Consider the following 26,414-nt stretch of genomic DNA (forward strand, 5'->3'; position numbering starts at 1 on the left):
TTCTATGTATACCTTTCGATATTTATACATGGTGAACTTTGGTGGGTATTTGGGACTCACATTGGGTTCAAGGGGAGGAAATGTATCTTTGATTAATCCAGTGAAAATTCGGCTGTTTTGATAGAAGGAAAAAGAAAAGAAAAGAAAAGAAAAGAAAAAAACAAAGTCATATTAATGAAATGTGACAGTTGAATGTAAGTGAGTTAATGGCATTCAAAGCTTGTAACTTCTTTCAGATCTGTTGTCTTTTGCCTTCTTCAGCTTTTATGTCAATGGGCCAACTTTGCCATCCAATACCAGGGCTGTCATTCTGTTCTTTCTCAAATATCTTTGGCTCTTTCTTGCTTTAAACTTGGATTTTTCATTATTTTTCCTTTCCCATCTCTGTGACCCTACTTTGGCTCTGGTATATATTGTGCTGAAATGGTGCTTAGGGTTCTTTTACTGAAAAGAATAAATGGTAATATTGACACGCTTTTCTCTCTGAGACAAATGATGCTCGCTATTTGGTAACTAAAATCGTGTGGGTTTCACATATTTGGAGTTATCTGTTTCAATGCGGTCACTGCTGGACACTTATACTGTGAAATAGTAGAATCACATGGGCTAGAAGATTCCATTTTTTTATTAATGCCAAAACATTACCAAGGAACTTAATGGCATTGAAAGCTTATGCTACCTGTGTTTGATGCAGAAGGGCATGGTGGAAAATGGATAGAGTTGAATGGGTGAGAAGGTGTTAAGAGGAGCTGAATGTTAATTTGCCTGCTAAATTATGTAATCAATCCCCCAAAAAAAAATGTAAAAGAAATTGGATATAAAAATTCAAAAACATTGCTGAAAGCTCTTGGAATAATTAGAAACTATGCTTTGACCAATACCTTGATCCTTGATTCTTTCTACATATCTTAGTCAATTGGTTCAGGTTTTGAATCTACAAAATTCCTTATACCTATGTATCTATTGATGGACCAAAATCCTGATGACTTACTCATCACCGAAATCATACAAAACTGACCCAGCGAAGGATAGGGCTACTGCACACAGCTGGACACAGAAGTAGGTCATGTGATGGTGATGAAAACACCTCCATCATATCTGTTCTAGCTCCTTGGCTTTCCTGTCACTCTAGGTAAAAAGAATATGCTGATTAATGATTACCTTTGGTTTCAGGACTTACAGATAAATGTGACCCACTTTGTGAATTTCAATATGAAACATTAGAATGGATGAGACCTGTAATGCAATGATACTTAATAGTCTTTCTTATCTTTGATCTTTATTTCAGTTTCATGAAACATTAGATGGGTGAAAACTGTAATGTAATGATATTTGATCGTTTTTCTCATCTTCGTTCTGTATTTCATGTTTCACATGGGGTATTGTACTCCTTGGTAGATATTTGCTTGAATGATCTGATTTTTCTGAATGTTGATTGTGGAAATGACTAACTACCTCATGAGCTATTCTATGCATACCTTTCATGCATTATGCATTTTGAACTTTGGTGGGTATTTAGCACTTCAAAATGGGTTTCAAGGATGAGAAAATCATCTTTTGATTAGCCTCTCAAAACTTGATCTAAGTAGTGCAAACTCCTTCGAGTTCTGAAAAACGATGGAAGGTTCATATTGAATAGTTGTAACAGTTGAGTGACGGCGAGTTGCATGGTTGTAAACATTCAGAGATGTCAACTTTTTCTGGTATGTTGTCCTCGCCATGTTCTCTATTCATTCTTGGTGTTGTCTTCTTCAGTTTTATGTGGAGTGATAGCTTTACCATCTCTACTGCCCTGAATGTCTTTCTGTTCTTTTGCAATCTCTTTGCCCCTGCATCGGTTCAAACTCTAATTTTCATTTTTTTTCTTTTCCTCTCTTTGGCCCTACTCTGGTTCTTGTACAGTGTCTGAAACATTGCTTAGGTTTCTTTTTCTGAAAAAGAAAGATTGAGAATGTTTGCACACTTTTTGCCCTTTGAGGTGAATGAAGTTCACTTTTTGGTGAATGAATCAATGTGCCTTCCATATTTAGAGTTTTCTGTTCCAATGCCTTAAGTGCTGGACCCTTCTTATACTATGAAATAGTGGTCTAGGCTAGAAGCTTCACATTTTCTCCTTATTAATGCTAAAAACAGGATGTTCTTTTTTTAGCTTTTTGATAAGCAAATAAGAATGCTAATGCCAGTGTCTAAGGAAAAAGGGTGTATGGGTACACTATAGTACATGGAGGAGATATCCAAAGGTGCCAAAACGGCAATGAGTAGGAAAAGAGTAACAAAAAGCACCCACTCTTGTAATAAAATAAGTGCCCAATCAATTAACAAATTCTAAAATGGACATAGAATGATAGAGGCTCCATCTAAAGACCTCCTAGCCCAAAGCTAAAGAGAGCACAAGAATGAGTTTTTGAATGCTTTTTTATTCTTATCGTTTCAAATGGTCTTGAATAAACACAAACGTGCAGTCTTTCACACCTTCCAACACTTCTTCCCCACAAAGGTCCTGCCAACTTGATTGAAGTCTCTTTGGCCATAGATGGCTACACCCATTTGACGATAAACTATAAGAATAACAAGTACCACAATATCCTCATCTTAGCAAAGATGAAAAAAGGGCATGGTTAGTTGATTCTTCCTCATCGGCATAGTTAGTTGATTCGTCCTCATCTTTGCAATATCACGTCCATTTGCCAAAGTCTATTCCCTTCTTTTTAATCGATCCAAAAATTCTAACCCAAAATGTTTCCTAAGCAAATAATTCTACATTTATCAGCACCAAAGGGGTCTTAATTACATTTACTAGAAAAGTCCCTTTTCTTTTTGGCTCCAATCAAGAAAAAAAGGTTTGAACTAACAAACCTGTGATTCCCTCCATACCAATCTATCTTCCATGTTACTCTTTGCTGAATACTTAGTAGTTTTGAGTGAACGGGCTCAACACCTTCTAGCCCCCCATGATAGAACTACCTTGAGAAACAAAGACTTCAATATACCCTGTATAACAAATCCCCAACCCCCCACCCCAACCAAAAAAAAGAAAAGAAAAGAAAAAGAAATGGAGTATGAAAATTCAACACAACCTGAAAGCCCGTTGTATGATCAAATCCTATGTTTTGGCCAATAGCTTAATCCTAGATTCCCTATACCTATCTCAATCTGATGGATGAGGTTTGAATCTTCAAACTTCCACGAATTTTAGTGACCTGTAGTTTTCAACTGCCTCAGCCTCAGCCCCAGCCCCAGCCCCAGAAGACTCGAGGGAAAAAAAAAAGACAAAAAAACTGTAGCAACAAGGAAGGGTTCAACCTTGTTGTGACATGGGACCTTCTGCATGTGTGGATGTTGTTGAAAATTTAGATAAGAACAACTCTTGGTTGCCAATGGGAAAACTCTATTTTCGACTTTTTTTGGTGGAATAAAGCTTTTCCTTAAATACAGAAAAGGCCATTGCTAATTGGCTATAGTCCAACAAGAGTAGGTTTCGAGTCTTTTGACTGGTTACAAATCCTTTGGTCTCTGATATGATTTCAGGGAAAACGTTGAAGGATTTTCAGAAGTTAATAACCTTCTGGAAGTCTTTGAAATGACCCACTTTCTCTTTCTACAAAGTTTCAAAACTAGACATATTTTTTTATACCAACTCATGCTTGGTTGACAAGCAATGAAGGGCCAATCTCCATACATCATTGCTCACATGCTGATTCATGGGGTGTGTTCCCTTTCCTTTTCTTTGCTTCTTCTCCAAGCCTAAACCAACCTCACATATGCTTTTTCAACATTTGTAGAGGTTTATTTAATCTTCATCTACGTATAATACCTTTAATTTGTTTTCTTTATTCTTTCTTATTCCTATGGGTTTATGATGTAGTCCCCAACCATTAAAAGTGAAATCCTTGGGAAGATCTTTGGCTTGACCCGTGGTTCCTAGAATATGTATAAACTACAGAAATTCTAAAATTTAAACCTCTGGTAGTTGCACAAGGCATGGGAGGACTTCAATTTGGTCATTCAACAAGGTGTAAATAGAGGTCTTGGGTTCAAGTCCTCTTCCATCTATCTATATCTAATGCGTAACATCACAACTTTTGACAATGAAAACATGTGGAGGGGCTTTATTTCCACAAATTTACATTATGGACTCAAATCTTATCGATTTAGGGAGGGTGGAGTTTTAAGTCCAACCCCATTTGTCAATGTGGGGTATAACAATTGTGTGATTTGTCTGCCCCTGTTAAGGCTGTTATGGTCACACATGAGAATTGGTTTTTACTTTTTACTAACCCCTACAGATATCCCACATAATATAGTAAGTAATAAAATATGGATACGGGTTCACCATGCTTTAGAGACAAAAACAGGGATAGAACAGAAAGTAAAAATTGGAAAAAGTGATACACCAAAGCCTTTATCACCGTCGTGAAATCCGAGTCGAGAGGTTGGATGGTCGGTTTGACTTAAGACTTAAGAGTCTCATTTTTGGCACTGCATGCTATTTTGAGCTATAAACCCTGTACCCACTCACCCTGCCCATAACCCCTTTTACCAATCTTTGAAAACTACTAGGAAAACGTTATGGTTATGGTTATGGCACCCATCACAATCATCTCAAAGATCAAATTTTATTTATTTTTTGAAAAATAAAATAAAAAATGAAGTGATTTAGGTCATAAGACCCTCAATAGACTTGCGATGTTAGAATATAATCTAGTGGTTTTTCAATTTTCTTTGATAGTTTTGAGTGGAAGCAATGTACAATCAAGTTGTGGATTGAAAATCCAGAAGAGGTCCCATTTACAAACTCTCCATGAAAGAGAGAGTTTAAAATAGTAACAGAAAAAACCAGAAATTGAGTAGGTAAAATGGCATTAATTGACCATTACGAGGAAAAAAAGTAGACATCAATCATTCGATTAAGAAACACTCTTAACATCTGATCCATTGAATTACAACATCTGATACAGTAAAAACTCGAGTGCACGCACAAGTGGATGCAGTGGGAGTAGCGGTGTGGTGGCACCGTGGCATTATTGGATACGTAGGAGGCCCCAAAAAAACATTGTAAGGCAAAAGTTAGAGATAAGGCCAATTTGTATCACATGTTTTTAATTCCATTTAGGCAAATGATGAGGCGGCGGCTCTGTCCGTGTCCTGCCTCCCTGTTTACCCTCCGCTGTAAGCCTGTAACATTGATTTTGACTCCCCCATTTTAGTGGGAAAATGGAAAAATCGGCGTGGTGGAAGGAATCAAAAACTAAGGGCATGTTGTTTAGTGTTTTCAAAACTGTTTTCTGTTCTTGAAAACAAAAAACACCAAAAACTCGTTTGGTTGAGAGAGTAGTTTTTGTTTTTGTTGTTCCTGTGTTCTCAAAATGGCACTGTTTAGAGAACAACAAAATGTTGTTTTCCCCGTTTTTTTACTGTTTACAGAACAAAATTAAACAAAAAAAAAACAATCTGTTCTCCGTGTTTTTTTTTTTTCTTCCCGTTTCTTTCCATTTTGGTACAATAGCAAGAGATCCTAAAACGGATCCAGCAAAAGAAAAGCAATTTTTTGGTTTTCCTTGGGGTTTTGCATGGATTTCTCGGAAATCAAACGAGGATGAATTTTCCCAGAAATTGAACGGCATGGATTTTCTTGGGAATCAACGGAGGCATGGATTTTCTTGGGAATCAAACGGGGTTGCAGAAAAATAAAATAAATAACAAGATTAGATTAGTACCTGGGAGGATTGAGAGTGGCAGAGGAAATAGGGCCTTTTTAGGGTTTCTCTCGTCTGGAGGGCAACTTCAGAAAAGGGCTTCAGAAAAGGGCTTCTTGATGCCCGAGTGAAAAAAGGCCATTTCATTTTGAGAGGAGATAAAAAAAAACTTAACAAATCACGATAACAAGTTTATCTCAACTTAAGAATATGCTATTATTTTTCATAAAGTTAAAGATTAAATAAAAAAAAAATATTAATAAAAATGATTTTATTATGTTTGATTTATTTTAAAAAATATAAAAATTATTTTATTTTAAAATTAATAAAATAAATAATTTTTTAATTTAAATGAACTATATATCTAAAAATATTTATAAATTTATAATATAAAATTACTTGAAAAAAATATTTTATTAATTAGAAAAGAAAAAAAAAATCTTTTAAACGTGTTTTTTGTTTTATTTGTTCTAAATTTTTTTTTTATTAACTCAACCAAACATGTTTTTTTTGTTTTTGAGAACAAAAACTGTTTTTTAAAATTCAGTTCCCAAACACAATTTTTTAAAAAAAAACACCAAAAACTGTTCTTAAAAACTATTCTCAAAAACTGTTTTCCAGAGCAGTTTTCAAAAACAGCAACCAAACAGGCCCTGAGCCACGTCAAAACCCCAGCTAGATGGGGGAGTGATTCCGTTTCCCGCTCCGCTCTTCACCCTTCTTCACCCCCATCATCACTTCATCTCACGCTATAAATACCCTCGCCTTCCCATTCCCTCTCTTTTCATCTCTCTCCTCCACGCCCTCGACGCCGCTACCCCTCCCGCCAAATTCTACTGCTCTTCCAGACTTATAACTTCATCACATACCTGCTGACTTCCTCTTCCCATCACTCTTATAGCTACTCTTTTCTTTAATCATCTTCGGTTGATGCAGCTAAGAAAACTGAGAGTCCTCCGTCCGATCTGAGGTCATCTTGGACGGCTTCGATGTTAGGCTGCGTCAGGAAGAGTATGGGTAGTGACTTTCTGATGCCGATACGACCGGCGGTGAAGTTCTCCGAGCATGTGGTCACCACAAGTAAGAATATGCAGGAGCTGGAGTCTGTGAGCGCCTCTGAGTGTCTTTCGGGGAGGAGGAGAGTGCGGCACAGAGTTGTGAGGATTATTCATACCGACGGCGACGCTACAGACTCATCCAGTGACGATGAAGTGGAATTGGTGCAGAGAGTGAAGCGACACGTCACAGAGATCAGCTTCCACCTTCAGTGGAGTCACCACAAAAGGAGCCGACCAAGAAGAGAGTGTTGAGACTGCCGGAGTCGGAAAGCACTCGCCGGAAAAAATTCAGAGGCGTGCGTCAGAGGCCCTGGGGAAGGTGGGCGGCGGAGATCCGGGACCCGACCCGCCGGAAAAGGTTGTGGTTGGGGACGTACGACACGCCGGAGGAAGCGGCCAGGGTATACGACAAGGCCGCCGTCAGTTTAAAAGGCCCCAACGCCGTTACCAACTTTCCCTCCGTCGTCAAAACGGAATCCGTTGCTACTGCTAGTCAAAGTCAATCAGAGACCTGCAGTTTACCCAGCGTCACCGCCTCCTCGCCCACCTCAGTCCTCCGTTACAACGAGGAAGCGCCTTTCAACGGATTCGGTTACTGCGACGTCGACGCCTTCGGGTTTGATTTCGACGTGCCGTTAACTTCGCCGGACATATTTTCAAATAAGCACTTAGAGGAGGAGGACTTCGGGGAGTTTGACCCCGACGATTTCTTAGTGTTTGACCCTACCCCTCCACCATTCCAACAAGAGTGATGAGGCGAGTGCAGGGTGGGAGGGTTATAATTGTAAAATGACAGAAAGGCGATTTTGTTCGGTCCAATACTTATTCTTGATTCTTGTATTTGTAATTTAGTGGTGTTGTAATTGTAGCTTAAGTGGATGATGAGAGTCAGGTGGGTTTAATGCCTAATGGTGAGTGGAGGGATGTGAGCGTTTCTTGTAAAGCACGCCAGGCGTTGAAAAATGAGAAGATTTTTATTTCAATACATATAGAAATAAACTATGATGCAATCCATGTATCGCATGCACCCTGTGGCCTGTGGCAGAGGGTAGTGTAGTGACTAGTGAGGAGGTGGACACTGGACGGGACACATGTTGAGAATTGAGGGCCTGCCCCATCTCAAGCCATGCGGTTGGCTTTGGTCCAAATAACTGGGCTCCACCTTCACCTATCGTCTCACCTTCCAAGTTGGGTCCGGGTCCCTCTCATGGAAGATATTCAGAGATATTCAACATTAACATTCTTGTATACAAAATTGAGTGCGTGTATGATGTATCGCGTCGGTCGTCTACTGAATTTAATGTAAAATATATATATATTTTTTTTGATAAATTTAAGGTTTAAGATCAAATCAAATTTTTGAAATTAAATGTTTAATTAAATATAAAATATAAAATTTTCTTCCATTGCTTTTGAAAATGACAAAATGTTTTTCTTGTTTTAAATTGTAAATGTATTTATATTTTAAAAAGGTCATCTCCTAGTCCTATGTCCGAGTTAGAAACTTACAACTTAGAAATGGTTTTTTTTTTTTTTTTTTTTAAACTTTAATTACAAGATTTCTTTAAATATGGAATGGTTGTTAGACTAATTTTGTTTATTGGGAAGCTTTTCCATTCTTTGTATATTCTAGGATTCACAAGATGAGACTGCCCCTTTTTTGACTCTTGATTTATCATTTATATTCCGTATTATTTTTTAAATTAAGGTACCCCATACCAATACATGAATTTTTTCTGTTTCCTCAAAAGAGGGTAGACAAGTTGAAGAACGTGAGAAAGGGAGGATAGACTTTGAAATTTCACAAAGTCATGGTGACACTGGCTAATAATAATAAAGGCAGGGCCCACCTTGGCGGCTGCAAATGTGTGAACCCAAATCAAAGAAGGGCTCGGGGAATGGCTCTTGGGCGGAGACTGGGGAGGGATTTGGTAGGCCCAATGGTTGGTAACCAAACCGATCACAATTCAACTAAATCCCATCACATGGCCAATGGCAGTGGCCACCACCTCCACCACCACCACCACCCTACATAGCCCACACCAACAGCCGCCTCCCACTATCACCCATATTATTAATCCATTATGCCGTGACCTGGGTTTTGTCTTCTTTTCAGAAATGTTTTCCTTTTCCTTTTCGTTTTTCTTTTTCTTTTTTTGTCTCGATATATTTTCGTGCGCGAGGCGTATGTATGTGGATTGTGGAGTGGGGTGATGTGCTTTTCATATTTGTGTGTGATGAGGCAGATGACGTCACAGCGACTACCAATACGGTCATCGATGGAAGGCTCGTTCACTTGAGATGAGCTGCTCAATCTCAAGTTTACACACGGTAGACCTTACAACTTATTTGAAAATATTTTTTTTAATTTTTAATTTTTTGGTTTAATTGAAAACGATTTTTTTTTCAGAATTTAGTCTGAAAATTCATTATTTTTAAATAAAGAAAGTTTTAAAACTTTAAAATCAAGTATAAGTGCAAGTCAAGAAAATGATAAAAACCATTGGCCAACCACCTGCTCACATTTTTGTAAAGGAAAACCAAAGACTAGGGAATGGATACAATTATTAATTAATGGGGAAAGTAGGAAGAATTTGGAAAGCGTGACCTGGTCCAAAATTGAGGCACGTGCTAGCCTAGGAGGGCCAAGAGAGGCCTGGTGAGTTGGTGTGGTGGGTGGGGCCCCGCCCACACCATTGTCAAACGTATGGCCACCATTCCCCATTAATCATGGATTCATGAGCAGTTGACGACAACTTTTAATCAAAATATCAACACATTGTGGATTGATTTTTAATTTTTAATTTTTTTTATCATTTAATCCAAATACGAGATTTGTCTTTGTCAGGGTCTTGCAAACCAACAGGTTATGGATAAGAAGAAGCTCTATCACCTGATTGCATCTCTCCCTTCCATTCTACATGCTACTGATATTTTGTTTGTGTTTTGTACATTGACTTAATAAAAATACGGTTGACAGCTATTTTAAAAAACAATAATTATCAAATATTTAAAATGTTTAAAAAATCACTGTCAAAGTGTCAAGTACGTTTTAAATTATAAAAATTAATATTTAGTATTTATAAACTTAAGTCCAATTCATTGATTTTAAATTTAATATCTTAACATAATGTTTGATGCAAAAAAATATTAAAACAGAAAAAAATATGGTAAAAAGGTTGATTTTTTTATATTTAAAATATAATTAAATTTATACATTTTTTAATTATTTATTTTTTGTATTCAGAAAGCATTCATTTTTTTTTTTTTTTTTTTAATTTTATTCACTTTTTCTCTTATATTTTTTAAGAATCGAATGTAGGTAAAAGTTGTAAAAGCAGCTTTGGGAAAAGCGCAGGTAGGTAGGCCAAGGAACTTGTGGAAAGTAGGAGGCACCCACCCCGCTCCATGGGACATGGCATGGGAATTTGAATTTCCTAAGAAATTTCCTTTGGCAAAAAGAAATTCACTACTTCCTATGTTTGATTGTAGGAAAGCACCGCCGAAATGGAAATTCCAAGGAAGGTAAGAGCCGTGGCTCGTGGGAAAATGGTCTTGGCATTGTGGATGAAGGCAAATGGGAACATGCGTCCGCCTAATGATACAAGGTCCATGGAATCAAAACCCAAACAATTTTCACACCCCTTATTTGTGTGTTCATCGTAAGGTTATCAAAAAGTTTCATTCAATTCGAAATCGTTTCAACCTTCGGCCCGAATTTAATTCTATCTTAGAATTTTTCTCACTAAAGCAACAAATTTCATGGTTGTAGAATCTTCAAAAGTTTTCGTATTGTTAGGTCAGGGCCTTGGTATTTTTTTTCTTTTTTCTTTTGTCATCTATTGAAATGAAAAACAATCTAAACTTCCAACCAAAATGAACACCTACCTCCTTGAATTGATGCCATGGGCCTATGGCCCTTTTCCCACTCTTTTCAAGCATGCATGTAATCATTTTCCATGGACAAGATTGGGGTTGAGGGCCCTTGGATTCTTTCCCATCCACTAGGTATGGAAGATTTGTGAGGCCCAAGTTGGATACTTGGTTGAGTCACTAACCACAATGCCCATATTCTCTACTAAATCACAATTGTTTTTGAAGGAATGAATCGGAGGGTTAAGCTTTTGGGAATGTGAATAAAGGTAAATGGATTTGGATTTGGATTTTATGCACTTTTCACATGATCCTTATTTAAATAAGTTCTAATGCTTTTTGTTTCCAACTGTTCTTGATAGAATCCCTAAAAAAGCAAGAATGATAAGAAGTTGATAATCTTAGTGGGTGATAGGCTTGTGATAAATTAAATATGGTTGGTGTATCCTTTTCACTGTGTATGACATTTTGACGTACTTGAAGAAGTATTTTCCTTTGTGAGTTCGAATATTTACTAGATAGAATTTTATAATATAAGGATTCCATCTTTTGTATATTCTATGAAACTTACAATTGTTTTTTTTTTTTTTTTTTTTTTTTACAATATTCGAATTAATATTTTTGCTTTTTACATGGTGATGAGTAGAATTCAATCAATGTTTTGAAATAAAAGGGTATAAGATGTGCCTTTCATGAGTTAGTTTAAGGGTACATGACGTTCTTTTGATACTTTATAAAGTATCGAAGGCCTCAATGTTAAAAAGCCTAAATTCACATCATCAAAATTGACTTTGGTAGTTAGCGAGCTCTCTTTATTGTGAATGGAGATTTAGGGTATGTTTAGTTATCATGCTCTCTTTATTGTGAATGGAGATTTAGGGTATGTTTAGTTATCATGATAAGATATGGTAGATATATTTTCAACAAAAATATGCATATCTTTATGCCTAAAGGATATATTGTACTTATCTATGGTTGGTTTGTATAAGTAAGAAAATAAATAAAGTAGATATTATATTTCAATATTTGACATTTGTTTTTTTTTAAAAAAAAATTATATTGCCTTCTTTATTTTTTATTAAAAAAATAAAATTTTTATAAATAAAAATATTATTGTAGACCCTATAATTTGTCCCAATTTCATTTTTATGTTGATTTTGAGTCCAATTTTATCATTAGTTTTAAAATCCTGATTACATCTTACATTTTTAACCCATTCACCATTTAATTCTTAATTTTTATTATTTGTATATTATTTTTTTTTTATTATTATCACCATTTAATTCTTAATTTTTATTATTTTGTATATTATTTTATTATTATTATTATTATTTATTTATTTTATTACTATTATTGTTGTTACCAATGTTTTAAAAACCAGTTCAACTACTTAGGTATTGGACCGGTATCGAACCGCCTAAACCAACGGTCAGACCGGTGACCCGGTGGAACCGAACAGTTCAAGTTAACCCCTTATTTTGCAAACATGGAAGGGTTCCATTGGGTTTAAATGTTTTGGGCTAAAGCCCATGCTGGGCCTTGTCTTATTATGACAAAGCCCACACCCATCCCCACAATTTTATAGGCTGAGCCTTGAGCCCAGGTGATGCCTTTGCCTTAAGTGAGGATGGCTTTTATAGGCATCCTTTGCATCTCGTTTCCTCTCAGAATCCAATGTGGGATTGCTAACTAACAAGAGGGTTTGAACCTTGGACCTTAGGTTGTACTATCAACCTAGGACACCACTCGACTGCATGCATTTTGTTATCTAATATGCCAAACAAAACCATATATATTAGATTTTAACATTTTTATAATATTAAATAAAAATTATGTAATATTTTTAAAAATTATAAAATTAGTTTAAATTTTCATTTTTAATATATTCACATTTAAATATTATACCTATTTCATTTAATAAAATTTAAAATATTAATATGATTTAATTTGATAATATCAAAGATATAAAATAATATTATTGATTTTTAATTTATTCATATATATTTTAATTTTTTTTATAATTATTTTTAATTTTAATAATATATAAATTACATATTTATGACGTCATCGGTTCGTCCAACCAATGAACGTGAACTGGTAACTTTTCCGGTTCGATGACCGGTCCGGTTCTGAAAACATTGGTTGTTACTATTATTATTATTATATTTTATTTTTTTTATTTATTTCTTTTCTTCCTTTTCTTTTTGGGAAAATTGTGTTTTGGGCCCAACTGGGCTCAAAAATTAAGCTTTGGTCCATATAAGTTGCATATTTAAGCCCAACACCCAAAGAAAGTGTGAAATTGAGAAGAAGGATATGAAATGGTTAATTTTCCAAAAATGCCCTTTGCTACCTATTAAAAAAAAAACCCACATTGGAATTCCAGTTATGTTGCCCTAATTTTACTCTGTATTTCATTTAAGATAGTGGCGTTTTTCATCTCTCCCGATTTTCTCTTTCGCTTCCATTTCATTTGAGGCCCAAAGAATGCCCTAATCTCTATGGCGATTTCCTTATCTCTCGATTTCGTCTCTCCCAACCATTTCATTTCGGGTGTAGACAGTGGTGTTTTTCATCTCTGTTGATACATTGCCCTCGTCGATCCCCACCAGCATTGCCCTCCGTGCTGAAGTAGTTGGATAGTTGAGGTTAGTAGGTTCTGCAATTTCGTTTTATACTTCATTTTGGCTCTTTGGACCATTTGATTTCAGCCCAATTACATTGCCCTAATCTCTCTCCCGATTTCAATTTGCCATTTATCGTTCCCTCGTTGATCCCCACCGACGGTGCCCTCCGTGCTGATCGTTGTTGGATATTTGAAGTTAGTAGGTTCTCTAAATCTCGCCTTAGATTTGTTTAATCCTACATTTTGTTTAATCGTCGTTGGTAGGAGGAGATGGATTCATGTTTTTTGTTAACCTTCAGTTTACGAAGTCAATTTAGGGTGCTATTAATATTTTTTGCAAACCTATCTATAAATGGAGATAGTTCTTATTTATTGTAGTGTTTTTGATGCTGAGATACATAGGTGACTTGTGAATTTTGGGTGCTTGGATTTCTCTTTTTTACACTGATGGATTTTTTTGGATGGGTGAACCAAATTTTGGGGATGGAATGTTTCAAAATTATGCACCATCCCTACTTAATTTTTGGATAGTAGTATTCATTTGTACCCTGTTTTATTGGTGATACTCTCTAGTATGCCCCATTTTCTATTCCAAGATAATCAGACTTAGTTGTTATTTGCCTTTTATGAGTGGTTATGAATTGTTCTCCTCATGACATAATTGAAACTATTCATGCACGTGAATACAGTGAGTATCTAAATGGAATTCTATTATGGCACCAAGAAATACAATGTGCCAATATTATTTAAAAAAATAAAATATAACCATGTTACCCTTCAGCCTTGGGAACTAGGGTCATGGGATTAGATTCAATCAACATTAGCTCACACTTACTTGAATATGAGCATAAACATGTGTCCCATGTGAAAGAATAAATAGCTTATATCACTCATCAACAGCAATTTGTAACTGCACAACACACAACAAATTTAATTGGCATAATTGGCATTTCTTCATTAAAATAAATAGAATAGTGCAAACTGAAACAAACTTCGAACAACTTTTAGAGAGAAACATGTGAATATGAAAATAAAGTTGTAATGAAAAGTTAGGCACTGAACTCCAGCAAGTGTTTATCTATCAATTATAATTGTTCTATTACACAAATTCTGTTTATCCATCAAACTAGATTGAGGGTCATGTCCTATCTAAATTTAGGGTCATATGGTTTTCTTCCGTCTTGTCCTGAATAGATGCCTGTGTCTAGGTTTCAACTAACATATTCATTTTCTAGTCATTTATCCATCTTAACATCTCCATTTCAACATGCTTATTTGATATGGGTAGGCACCATTAGTACAAGGCCTTTATCGAGCAAAATTGCCCTTTAATGTTAACCTAACAACCCTAAACCATTTCCCTACAACAACTTTCCTGTTCTATAATCTTGGAGCTAATGTTTACTTGATTCTCCATATATCAGTGATCAATTCAAAGAGAACCAAATATGCACTTGGGCATCAATTCTTACAATTCCTCTACTTCTACTCTTGTCAATATTTTAAAATTCTACTCTAGGTTTTTTTTTTTTTTGGATAGGCAAACAATAATATATAAAAGATGCCAATAAAAAAACACTGCAAGTACACGAGACAATTCTACTATAGTTAGTGAAGTTATATTTTATAAAATGTAAATTTTGTTTAATTTTAAATCTCTAGATTGAAAGGCTCATTTTCACAATTATAACTTAAATAAAATCCAAACGATTTAAAGACCACGTAGGAATAAAAATTAGTATCTAATGTGAACCTTAACATAACCATGATTTGGAATTGATTTGCCTATCTCTCTTTCAATAATCATGTTTTTCAATGTATCAATTCTTTATCACATTAATATATCTAGTGTACATGATCTCATTCAAAACTTTAACTTCTTGTCCTTCCATCCATCAAATCATTTATGAATACAAGTCAATGAAATTGGAATGGATGCAAGGGATAGAAACATTTCAAATAGAGCTCTCACTAACATAAGATTCCTTGCTTTTGATAAAAGTCTATTCCTCTAAGAGGTTGTCTGTCTCTTAACCTTTTCTATCACTACTACGATCAATGTAAAGAAGATTGAGCAATTGCTTGTTTGGGATGTGGAAGGAGGGGGTACAAAACCTAGCAACATTGTTTGGTTGCGGGAAGGGGTCATTGGAAATGCTTTGTTTAGATTCCTTTGAGGTGAAAACAGCATGGAATGCAGAATTGGGAGGTTAGCATATTAGAAAAACATGTTGAGGTTCGAACTCTTGACCTCATAACAACTAAGGCTCTAATAACATTTTAAGCTATGGAATTGGCTCAAATCAACTTGATGTGCATTATTGCCCCATCATTACCTAACATCTACAAACTTTTGAATCAACATTGTAGCTTAACTTTGTATCAAGGGCCAAGTTGTCAGGAAGTCATAAGTTCAAACCTCACTGTATTGTTTATTTCCCCAATTTTTTGAAACTATGTGCAATTCCACAAGAAATAAAGTAAAGACATGCATTGTTCCTGACTTTCATAATTTATGGTTGATATAAATAAATGTTGATTACTTGGGGTTTGTTTGGATATATTTATTAGCTATTTTTTGTGTTTAAAATCATAAATCAGAGCATAGTAGGAATTTTTATAAAAGATGCAAAAACTCTTTAAGATTGATATATAAATTTTTTGTGGGCAAAATTAAGTTATTATAAAATTTTAAATAGTTTAAAATTTCTCATCACTAAAATAATGATTTCTCAAGACATAAGCTAAAGTTAAATTTTTGTAAATATAAATTGTTGTTTTTAATATAAATTTTTTAATGCATTATTCAAAATTAAGGTATCATGATCACCAGTAGCATCCCCACTTCACTGCGTCATTTCTCTTTCTATCTTCCATTTCACGTGCTTCTTCTTAATTACTTGTCGTTGGCTTCAAGTTAAAGGAATGAAAAAATAGGCCTCATATTTTGTTTGAACAATAGATCTTGGTGATAAAATGTTGGTGGTAGTAATTCGTATGGGAACAATACCTCTTGCGAGACGAAAAAACTTTTTGGATGACATTGAATATGCATAATTGTTGTTCAACAATATGAAATTTGTGCTTTGTTTGAATATGTTGATGGACGCAACAAATAGGATATATTGTTAAATTTTTGTGGAAGGCAAACTTGTCCAAAAAAATGATGGGCAATGGGAATACGTGGGTAGAAGAAGCAAAGGTATTCACATATATAAAGGAATGTCATTTGAAGAATTCACTCAAAAAATCTTAGAGAAATTCGACATCTCACTTGATGTGATGAAGATGCACTACACCCTCAAATTCAACCCCAAAGTCATTCAAGATTTAGAATATGAGGATGACTTGGATAACGTGGTTTCCCACAATGATGACTTTACAAATGTATACATAGTAGTCACCCAATGTGGAAGCCATTGAGGCAAATATACCGAATACACAGTTGACATTTGGGTAATGGACTTTAACATGAATGTCTATTTAAAATATTGTGAATATCAATTTTACGCATGATGTAGTCTAATTTTGTTAATGTATGTAAATGCAGAGGTCCACCTCCCACGTTTCCTTCCTATAATGCATCATGCGACGCAATTGCTAATACTATGATGCTACCAAGAGGTTTTGCATCGCGTTATGTAGATAGTGAGTATGCTCCTTTGGAATCGAATCGATTTCGTGAGGCAATATTAGGGTCAAGACATACATTTAAAAATGCCGAGGAGTTTCGGAATGCAATATACCAGATGTCATTAGGTGGGATGTTTGAATACAAGTACAAGAAAAATTCACCTACGCATATGTCCGTAAAGTGTTTAGTTGAGGGTTGTCCTTGGAAGATACGCTGTAGAGGAAAATGTAATCTTGCAAGTTCATACTTACCAAGTGAATCATAATCATATAGCTCAAGATGAGTGTTCATCTAAGGTAAGGGTTTTTTCAAAGAGAGGCGTTATTGTTGTGGAAGATGTGTTTAAAACCACTCCAGAATATCTTCTTGTCAAAGTTGCAAGGATTTTGAAAGTGATCATGGAGTTCAATTGACATATAACCAAGCATGGCACCTTAAAGAGAAGGCAAAAGAGCGCATATATGGAGTTCCACGTGAGTCCTACACGTTTTTGCCTCGGTTATGCCATAGGCTAAGGAGAATAAACCCTAACACTATTGCAGAGTACACTTCCCATGAAGGTCACTTCATGCAATTGTTCATTGCCCACACATTTTCAATTCAAGAGTTCATCATGGGGTGTCGACCGGTATTGGTTATTGATTCTTGCCACCTAAGCGGTTCATATAAGGGAACTCTTTTGTCCGCCATTGCATATTGATCGCTCATATTTTGTCATTTATTGGATCAAAACAAAATTTATAACCTAATTCACTATTCTATAGCAATTTGTACCCGATCAAAAAGTGGTTTTAGTACAAACTACCGTAGTATAGTGGTATTTAGGTATCGTCCACAAGGATGGATTATTCTCGGTAATTAAGGCTTGAACGAGATGATAAGAAATGATGGTGATCAAGTGAATTTTACTTGAAATTGCATGATAAAATCTCAAGATAGCAATGTACTCAAATTGAATTGAAAACGAAGTGTAAAAGAGAAGAAAATTTATAAGATGTGAGATTCTCGGAGTTAGGATTTTCTAGAGAGCAATTTCCATGGTGAATAGGTGTTGAGATCTAATTTTCATCAAGTTAGATTGAAAACCTAAATTTTCATCTAAACCGATTTTTGATTTAGCTTTAGATCTAGATCTAATTTCTCTTAAAATTTAGGTAATCTAATCCAAGAGATCAATTTGAATCATCAATTCAATTCATCTTAAACTATCTTCCAATGATTCACACAATGCAACTATTCAATTTCATTCAAATCTAGCATTAAGAATTTGATGAATCTACCTAGCTTGCATTGTAGTAATCATCCAAGACAATTTGAAGAGAAAAATCCCCAAATTTCGATTAATCAATCAATTGGATCTAATTACCTTTACAATTCGGGCTCAATTCTCTAATTCACCATAGATCTTGCCTCTAGATCCTCCTTCTTCCGAGAAAAACGAGATTTAGCCACTCATGCTTGGAGATTTGATCTCACAAGACATGTTTGGCTATCGAGAAAATAAGAGAAACTGAAGGAAAATGGAGAATTATATAGAGAGAAGAAGTATGAAAAGTTCTACAATTAGAAAATGTATCAAAAGTTTTTAAATGAGTTAATCTCGTTTCTATTTATAGGCCCAAGGTAAAAGGACACTTGGCAACATTTTAGAGTCTTCTAGATGCTTCTTCATCAAGGAATCTGGAGAGAATGCATTTTCGCACGAGCCCTAGCAATCTCGCATGATGGTGCGAAGTGGAGAATCCAAAAGCTTCAATTTCGTTCTTCTGGAGCGTTTCGCATGACTGTGCGAAAAATTTTGCATGGTCATGCCGAAATCACTTCATCAAAATTTCCTTTTATGCTGCAGCCACCTCCTTTCTGTCTCATTTCGCCATGACTGTGCGAAAATTTCGCATGGTCATGCAAACCGACAATTATGCTATTCCGGCTCCTCTTTACAACTTCTCTCATTTCTTCATGTTTAATCCATCTCCACCACCTTCAATTAAGCTTCAAAGCTTGGTTCAAGTGCATTTCCTCTTCCTCATGACCACATTATGTACCATCCTCCATTCATTTTCCATTGTCACTCCATGCTTCAAAAATCACCTTAAAATATCTCCAAAAACTCACAAAGAACCATTAGTATCACTTGCAAGGGTAGTAATGTATTACTTGGCAATTAGGCATAATTACTACTCAAAAGGTGTAAAACTCATGAAAGTTAGTATCTAAAATATGTGGTTTTTGAGTAGTAATCACATATGATGCAGATGATGGAATGTTCCCTCTAGACCTTGGTGTGGTCAATTCAAAAAATTATGAGGACTAGTATTGGTTCTTGGAGAAATTAAAGGGAGTCCTAGATGGTAAAGAAGTAGTTATTATATCAGATAGACATTAGGAATCTTGTGTAGTGTTTTCAAGTTGTTCAGGACAGAAAATCATGCATATTGTTATCGCATGTGAAGGAAAACTTTTCTAGCTTCTTGAATATGCAAAACATTAGAGGAAGAAAGGAAAAAAAAAAGATGTTTTGTTGCTTTTGGACAACATTGCGTATGCTAGGTTGGATATAGATTACAATGTGGCATTTGAAAAACTTGTGCGCTTCAATGACAACCTAGAAAAATGGGTTGTGGAAAACAATCTCGAGCATTGGGCAATGTCAAAGTTCCTTAAAAAACGTTGGGATAAAATGACAACTAATATTGCAGAGTCCTTCAATGAGTGGTTAAGAGATGAGAACCACCAAACAATTTATACGTTATTGTTAACGCACATGGATAAAGCTTGTAGCCATGTTGGACACCCATATGCGTGTTACAAAAAGTGGAAGAGCGTGGTTGGACAGAAAACATAAGATAAGCTAATGTCAAATATCATGAGGTCTAGTCCGATTAGTGTGTTGCCCTTATTTGAGGGGAACTTTTAAGGTATTTACTGGGGAGGTTTATTTGGTTGTCGATATGCATCAATGTACGTGTACTTGTATGACATGGCAAATGTCCGGATTGCCATGTTCACATGTATGTGTTGTCATCCACACACTGAGACACGATGTGTATGAGTATATCGACCCATGTTTTCATGTCTCCACTCAACATTTGATTTACTCGGGTCAATTTCAACCATTACCAATGCACAATATGCCTAAAGTTTGTGAGGATGGGAGTTTACAAGATGGAGCAGGCAACTTATTTCCTGCTCTCCAACCCCACATGTGAGACGTCCTCCAGGAAGACCCTGACAAAAACACATTTGAGTTCATAGTTTTGCCATAAGAAAACAATTCATTGCTCTCGATGCAATGGTTATAGGTCACAACCGCTCTAAATGTAATAATCAATTGTTGTGACATATCCTTTTTTGTGCTTGTAAGGTTTTCATATTTTGTACCATCCCTCATTATTCCATTCTATGGTATATGGTTGGGGGGTTGTTGATTTTGGTATTATGTATTGGCTTCGTTATAGGCACGATGAACTATTTTTTTATTTTCATGATTTAGAGTTGCTTTGATTAACTAATTTAATTGAAAGTACAATTTGAATGTGGTCTCTTTTCACTTGTTGTTTAATTTCATAAGGGTGTCTACATTATGCTGCATTTCTTTGTTCGAAATGAGGATGACAATTTGTTATTAAATTATGAACTTATTGCGGTTGACGTTTTTTTTTTTTTTGAGGGGGGGAGGAGGAGAATGTTTGTCTTTTATTATTTCCACATTTTGGTCTTCGCTTCTTATCTCATCACGTTCTGGTTGCACCTATTCGAAGCTGTCATGAAGTTCTAACATGTAATAAAAACTGTCTTTCAAGGTCTCTTCAATGAGATATACTTGTTACGTAGCTTGCCACTATGGTTATTCTATAGTAATTTATTCATTATGCGGATTATGGTAAGTTGTTGGGTGGATAGTAGTTCATACAAGTGTTTGCTTCAAAAGTGGAAGTTTTATCCCAAAATTGCCATATTTTTTTATTCATTTATTTTTTCCTTAGAAATCTAAATATGGTGTGCCATTACCAAATTTATTAGACTAATGAATGGTACGACTGTTTAAATGAGCATTCCCTTTATTATGAGTTCTTCTAGGTGGGAGATAACTACTATAGAACATATTTCAAGTAAGCAGTTGTTGTAAGGTTGAAGCCTATAGGGATAATTTCATTCTTCAATGGCCTCTACGGAGGTAATGCATTCTTTCATGTTTTTTTTTTCATCAATTTTTTTCAGGAACTTGAGATTTTAACCTACTTAAGACACTTGCATTGACTGTTAAGGATTGTTTATTACATAAGCATTCACTAATAAATTATTGATCCACATTAATCTTTTTTTTAATTCTCTTTTCCCATTAGCTTTTGTGGATGGTGAGAAAAACAAGCAGATTACCTGACTTTATATAAAAGTTATCATTGTTTAATTCAAGTTTGTAGCGTAACTTCAATTTATTGGTTACCTCTGCAAGCTATTTCAAGCATGTTCAGAGAAAAAAATATATATATTGACTCATTATCAAGACAAACTATGAGGAGACAACTATTCTGCAATCTGTTAGAACATATGGTTCAAGTTTTAATTCCATGTTCAATGGAAAAATTTATGTACTCTTGTTTATTCTAAGTTATTTGAAGCAAAATTAAATATGATAGCTACACAACACAATCCTGCAGTTGAATCATATGTCTGGTAAAAAAGACTTAAAAAACTTTGGCAGTTTTATCTGTAAAATTATTATATACTCTTGGTATATAGAGCTTAGTAAAATGAAACTCTTCTTTAATTCTTCTGCACTCTTCTTTAATTATATTGTTGGTCCTTTAAGTACTATTTGTGATGGTATCAATGTTGTTGGTCGTTATTGATGATTTAACTTCACTGCACTACTGAAGTTTTAGTAGCACCTTAATTGTTTCCTTTTGCTTTGGTTTCCCATAGCTGGTATTGTTTGTTTTTTCATTCAATTGTATTGCTTTCTTGAGCATTGATGTGTATTCATATTGATGTTTATACTTTTTTGTTGATTAGTAAAATTCATGTCTAAGCTATTGGTGTCACAACAACACTTTACAAATAATACTTTAAAAAGACAAGCTAATTACATTACTTCTTACATGCAAATCACCATAGCTTTTTAACCATTTCAAATATATTAATACTAGTTCACTGATTCTTCCACATTTGAAAGAAATAAAAAGGGAATGAAACAATAAAATAACACTAATTCAATTTACCTCTTGTTTTTGTTGTTACCTCTTTACAAAAGTCTTGACAAACCATTCATGCTTCCATGTGGTAAAGATGCATCCAATAATCAGTCCAAAGAGTAGCCCACTTCCATATCCCATCAACACCACTTTCCTATCAAACCCTCTGGCAGGCTCCAGGTCTTGACTCTATTCAGAGGTTGATGTTTGTGGTGATGCTTGTTTAGGATTTCCACATTTCCGTATCAAACGATTTCCACACAATCCTGGGTTTTCCTCATAGGAACCACTCTAGCATTGCTCTCATTATCATCACATCGTGGCTACATAGAAGAGGTAAAGTTTGTCACCATCAGATTTTAACATAAGAGTAAAATCAATGAGTGCTAAAAAATGAAGAGATACACAAATGACCCCATAATCTCTAATTTACTTTAGCACTCTTGGATAACAAAGTACCTGTAATTCAAGGCTTATGCAAGTTGTTGGCTGCTGTTGGGTCTAGCTCTCCCTCACACTTTTTCAACAAATAGAAAAAACAAGTCAAGAACCTTACCTCTTGAAATTGAAGCTCTAGCTCCAACTTTGACCAACCACATCATGAAAATAGATGAAATCCCATGGCAGTGGCTATTAATTAGATAAAAAGGCATAGATTATGAACATGCAGTAACTTCAATGCACAACTCTTTTTGTAGCTCTTTTGTCCACTACAATTTAGACCTATACTATTTATCCATAATACTCAATTAGCAACTGCAGTTATGTTAATGGAATTTGAGACTAATGATCTCCAACAATTTTAATGCAGGCTACCAGATTGTTGACACGATGTTCATCTTCAAGATTCCTCAAACTATGAAACAAGTTACCAAATGAGAAATTGGAAGTGGTTCGAAACCTCCAGTTTGGAGGTCTTCTAAAATTAAACTGTAAGGAGATACGACACAATATATGTCTATGGTTGATCCACCATTTTAACGTTGGATTCAAACGCATAGAGATCTTAGCTGACAAAAAATATGATCTTACAACTGCTGATGTGGGTCTTTGGCCTCTGACAATTGGACAGATTTTATAAATTGCATCAACCCCATCTAATCATCCATTTGGTACACCCCAAACATGTGAGGAGAGACTCATCAACTTACCTGTTGGGGAGGAGTTTCGATGATGCTTCATTTACTACGCTTGTGCGACGATATTGGCGCCCACCTAAAGGTTTGATGGATGCCGAAACTTGTGGCATACCATCCATGAAGATGGTTTCAGAAACGATGTTAACTAGGGCCAATTTTTTATTTACCAACTTGTAAAGAGTATAAGACAATATAAGCAAAGTAATAGTGTTTGGGTACATGGTTGCATCATTTTTCTACAGGTATTGCACTTATTTTACATGCGTTACTTGGTAACTTTTTAATTGTTAACATCAGTAGCACCAAGTCATGATTGCACATATGTTTATTTCCATGGTGCAGCTCCATTATGTCATGAAATTCAAGATTCTTTTCATTCATGTTCCCATGATAGTGTTCCAACTCTCGACATGGTTAGATGAGTTGATAAAGCAGCGACTAGCTGCTGAGATAAGAGAGTTTAGCAGTTTGGACATGGCAAGGTAGTCATATAGTCTATATGCATGCAGAAATGTAATTTGATGACATGCAAGTTGAACACCTTAAAGGTTTATATGTTCTTAACAAGTGTCATGTTCTCAATTGTAGGAGTTCCATGAATCGTCACCGCCACCTACACATGTAGAGGCCGAGAGTAGGCCCACAAGTAGTGATGTACACATGATTTTTTGTTATTTTACGAGTTTAATATGTCTCAATGGAATTATAATTGGGTTTACTTGTCGAAATATTATAAATTAGGGGTTTTAAATATTTTTTTTTTGAAGAGTTTTACACTAAATAATCTGGTGGAATTTGGTTAACATGTGACAGGAAATCTTGGAGCAGTACCATGAAGCAGAAGGTGCAATAACGACATATCCAAAGGGCATACAACAACAGTTTGACGTCATGCGTGAGCTAATGCATAGATTGGGCACCGAATGGAAAGAAGTGTACATTCGAGTGCTGTTGGTCACTCTAGGTATGTATCCAATGCCTTTCCCGTGCCCAAGAAGCATGCAAACTCTACCTAATATGACATGGCATGGCATGACACAAAAGACATACCAGACACTCCAATTTGGCAACCAGCCCCAGATTTTCATATGGAGGTCGGAGGGTCAAAATTAACACTTAATGGTAACATTCTGGGGGACATTCATTATTGCAGCAGTTCCTAAAAAAATACTAATATTATAGTGTCCTTCATTGAACTAATTAGTTGTTAGTCCAGACTAACAGATGATGAAGAAGTAGTCGTCTATAACCACTTTTCTTTGCGTTCTGTGATTCTGGCCCCATCCAAGAGGGGTGGGAGGCGATGGAGAATGCGTTGAATGGTTCTCAATCTGTTGTCACCATTCATAGCGTAACCACAAACCCGACAGTCTACCATAAAAATGGACATGAAACAAGTAGCTACAATTGTATTTGATGGAGATTTGTACCCAAGGTATGTTGAACCATATACTACTCCAATTTCAATTGTATGAACCTGAAAAATTTTGTATTACCCTAACATATATGATTCTGGTGATAGTGAGGAACTAATGGCAATGCATGACATAAGTTTAAGCAGAGACAACCTTGCCTCTTTCGAATGAGACAGATGGATTAGGAATGATGTTAATGTCACAATTTTTCCATGATCTTACATCATTTTAAGTTTCATATTCATGTAACAGCTTGTCATTAGTGATTATTAATATTGCTTACATATTAATCATTTTTTTTTAGGTTGTGGATGCATATTGTAGGATGCTGCAATTCGAAGATGTATCAAAGACAAAACTGTTTCTTTCGCCATACATAGCTGTAATGAATAATTTTTATGGAGACTGAATTTCAATGATTAGTTGTTATAACATGTACACAAGTTTTGCAAATTTGAAATCTTTAATTGTTTTCATATGATATGCAGGAAATGGTCATGCACTCTAACACCAAACATTTGATGCGATAAGCAATAATAATCTGTTTTGAGCTATATTTGTATCCCCTAGATGTTTCATACCGGAATGTTAATGAGGTGAGGTGGACTGCATTGTTTTATGATTGTAATATTGTAATCTCATTAACCCAATATTTTTTGTAATTCATTGTAAGTCGAATAATGCAGGTCTACTTACCGATTCTTGTAAATAACCATTGGACGCTATATGTATATGACCTGTAGAACAAGAGAATCCAGCTCTTAGATTCTCGGCCGGGAAGGAAAAGGAGTTGTATGAGTGGAATACAACATAATTTGGTAAAGTAGCTTGTAGTTGCGTATACTTTGTTGCATTGTACATAAGAAGGGAAGTTTGAATCTACTTTGTTTGATTGTTTCAAGCGAATGTTGTTCTATGGCTTGCTATCTACAAGAAGGAAGTGGTGGATATAGACTTCAAGACGTTTAGTTTCGTCACGCCAGACATACCAACCCAACCAAATGAGTGAGTGTTTAGGTTGCAGTCCGAAATTATGTTTAAATTGATTACATCCTATTTTAAGTATATTATAATTGTCATTCCACACATAATGAATAATTTGTCGTAATATTGTGTGTTAGCCATGACTGTTGAATATTTATTATGAAATTCATGGACTACTGGTCAATGGGAGGATTATCCAAATCCATCGATGTGGTATGTAGATACACGAAAGTATTATAATATCATTTATATAAAATTAGCATAACATGACCAAATTAATTAACATTTGCTTATATGTCTTTTAAACTTGAATGAATGTAGGGCAAGTTGAAGAAGTATAGACTGAAGATAATGGGCAGATTGTTGTTTTCCACACAGAATGTACATCGACATTGATTTATGGCGGAATGATCAAGACTGTTAAATTGGATGTGACAAGGATAATTTGAGATGGTTCTACATTATTTGAGAAAAAACTATCTGATTTAAATATATGCATATGTTATTTGGTAGTATTTGGGCAGAATACATAGATAGATTATAAGTTAAGACTGATTTAAATTAAAACTAACCACTTTTTGGGAAGGTCGGGATTTCAGATTGATTTTGGAGAAAATCACAGCTGAAATGAAGTTGTATAATAAAAGTATGTCATATATTGCTATCTTAGCTATAGGGACTTGATTTTTCAGGTAACATGGTGTTACTGGTAATATGTAGATAGGTGTGGAGGTTGACAGTGTCATCCATTAGGCAAGCTACTATTCAAAACTGAATGTAATTGTATGGCAATT

The 26,414-nt window shown here is 35.2% G+C and overlaps 1 protein-coding gene across 1 annotated transcript; it reads left to right on the plus strand.

The window, feature by feature from the left end:
• The first annotated feature begins 6,384 nt into the window (after positions 1-6,384).
• LOC117915708 (pathogenesis-related genes transcriptional activator PTI6-like) lies at positions 6,385-7,741 on the plus strand. Its single transcript, XM_034831340.1, is given in 2 exon segments — positions 6,385-6,947; positions 6,950-7,741. Coding segments are annotated over 2 exon segments (819 nt in total). The 5' UTR covers positions 6,385-6,685; the 3' UTR covers positions 7,507-7,741.
• The last annotated feature ends 18,673 nt before the right edge of the window (positions 7,742-26,414 follow it).

The sequence above is a fragment of the Vitis riparia genome, chromosome 6, assembly GCF_004353265.1.
Source record: "Vitis riparia cultivar Riparia Gloire de Montpellier isolate 1030 chromosome 6, EGFV_Vit.rip_1.0, whole genome shotgun sequence".
Taxonomy (NCBI): Eukaryota; Viridiplantae; Streptophyta; class Magnoliopsida; order Vitales; family Vitaceae; genus Vitis; species Vitis riparia.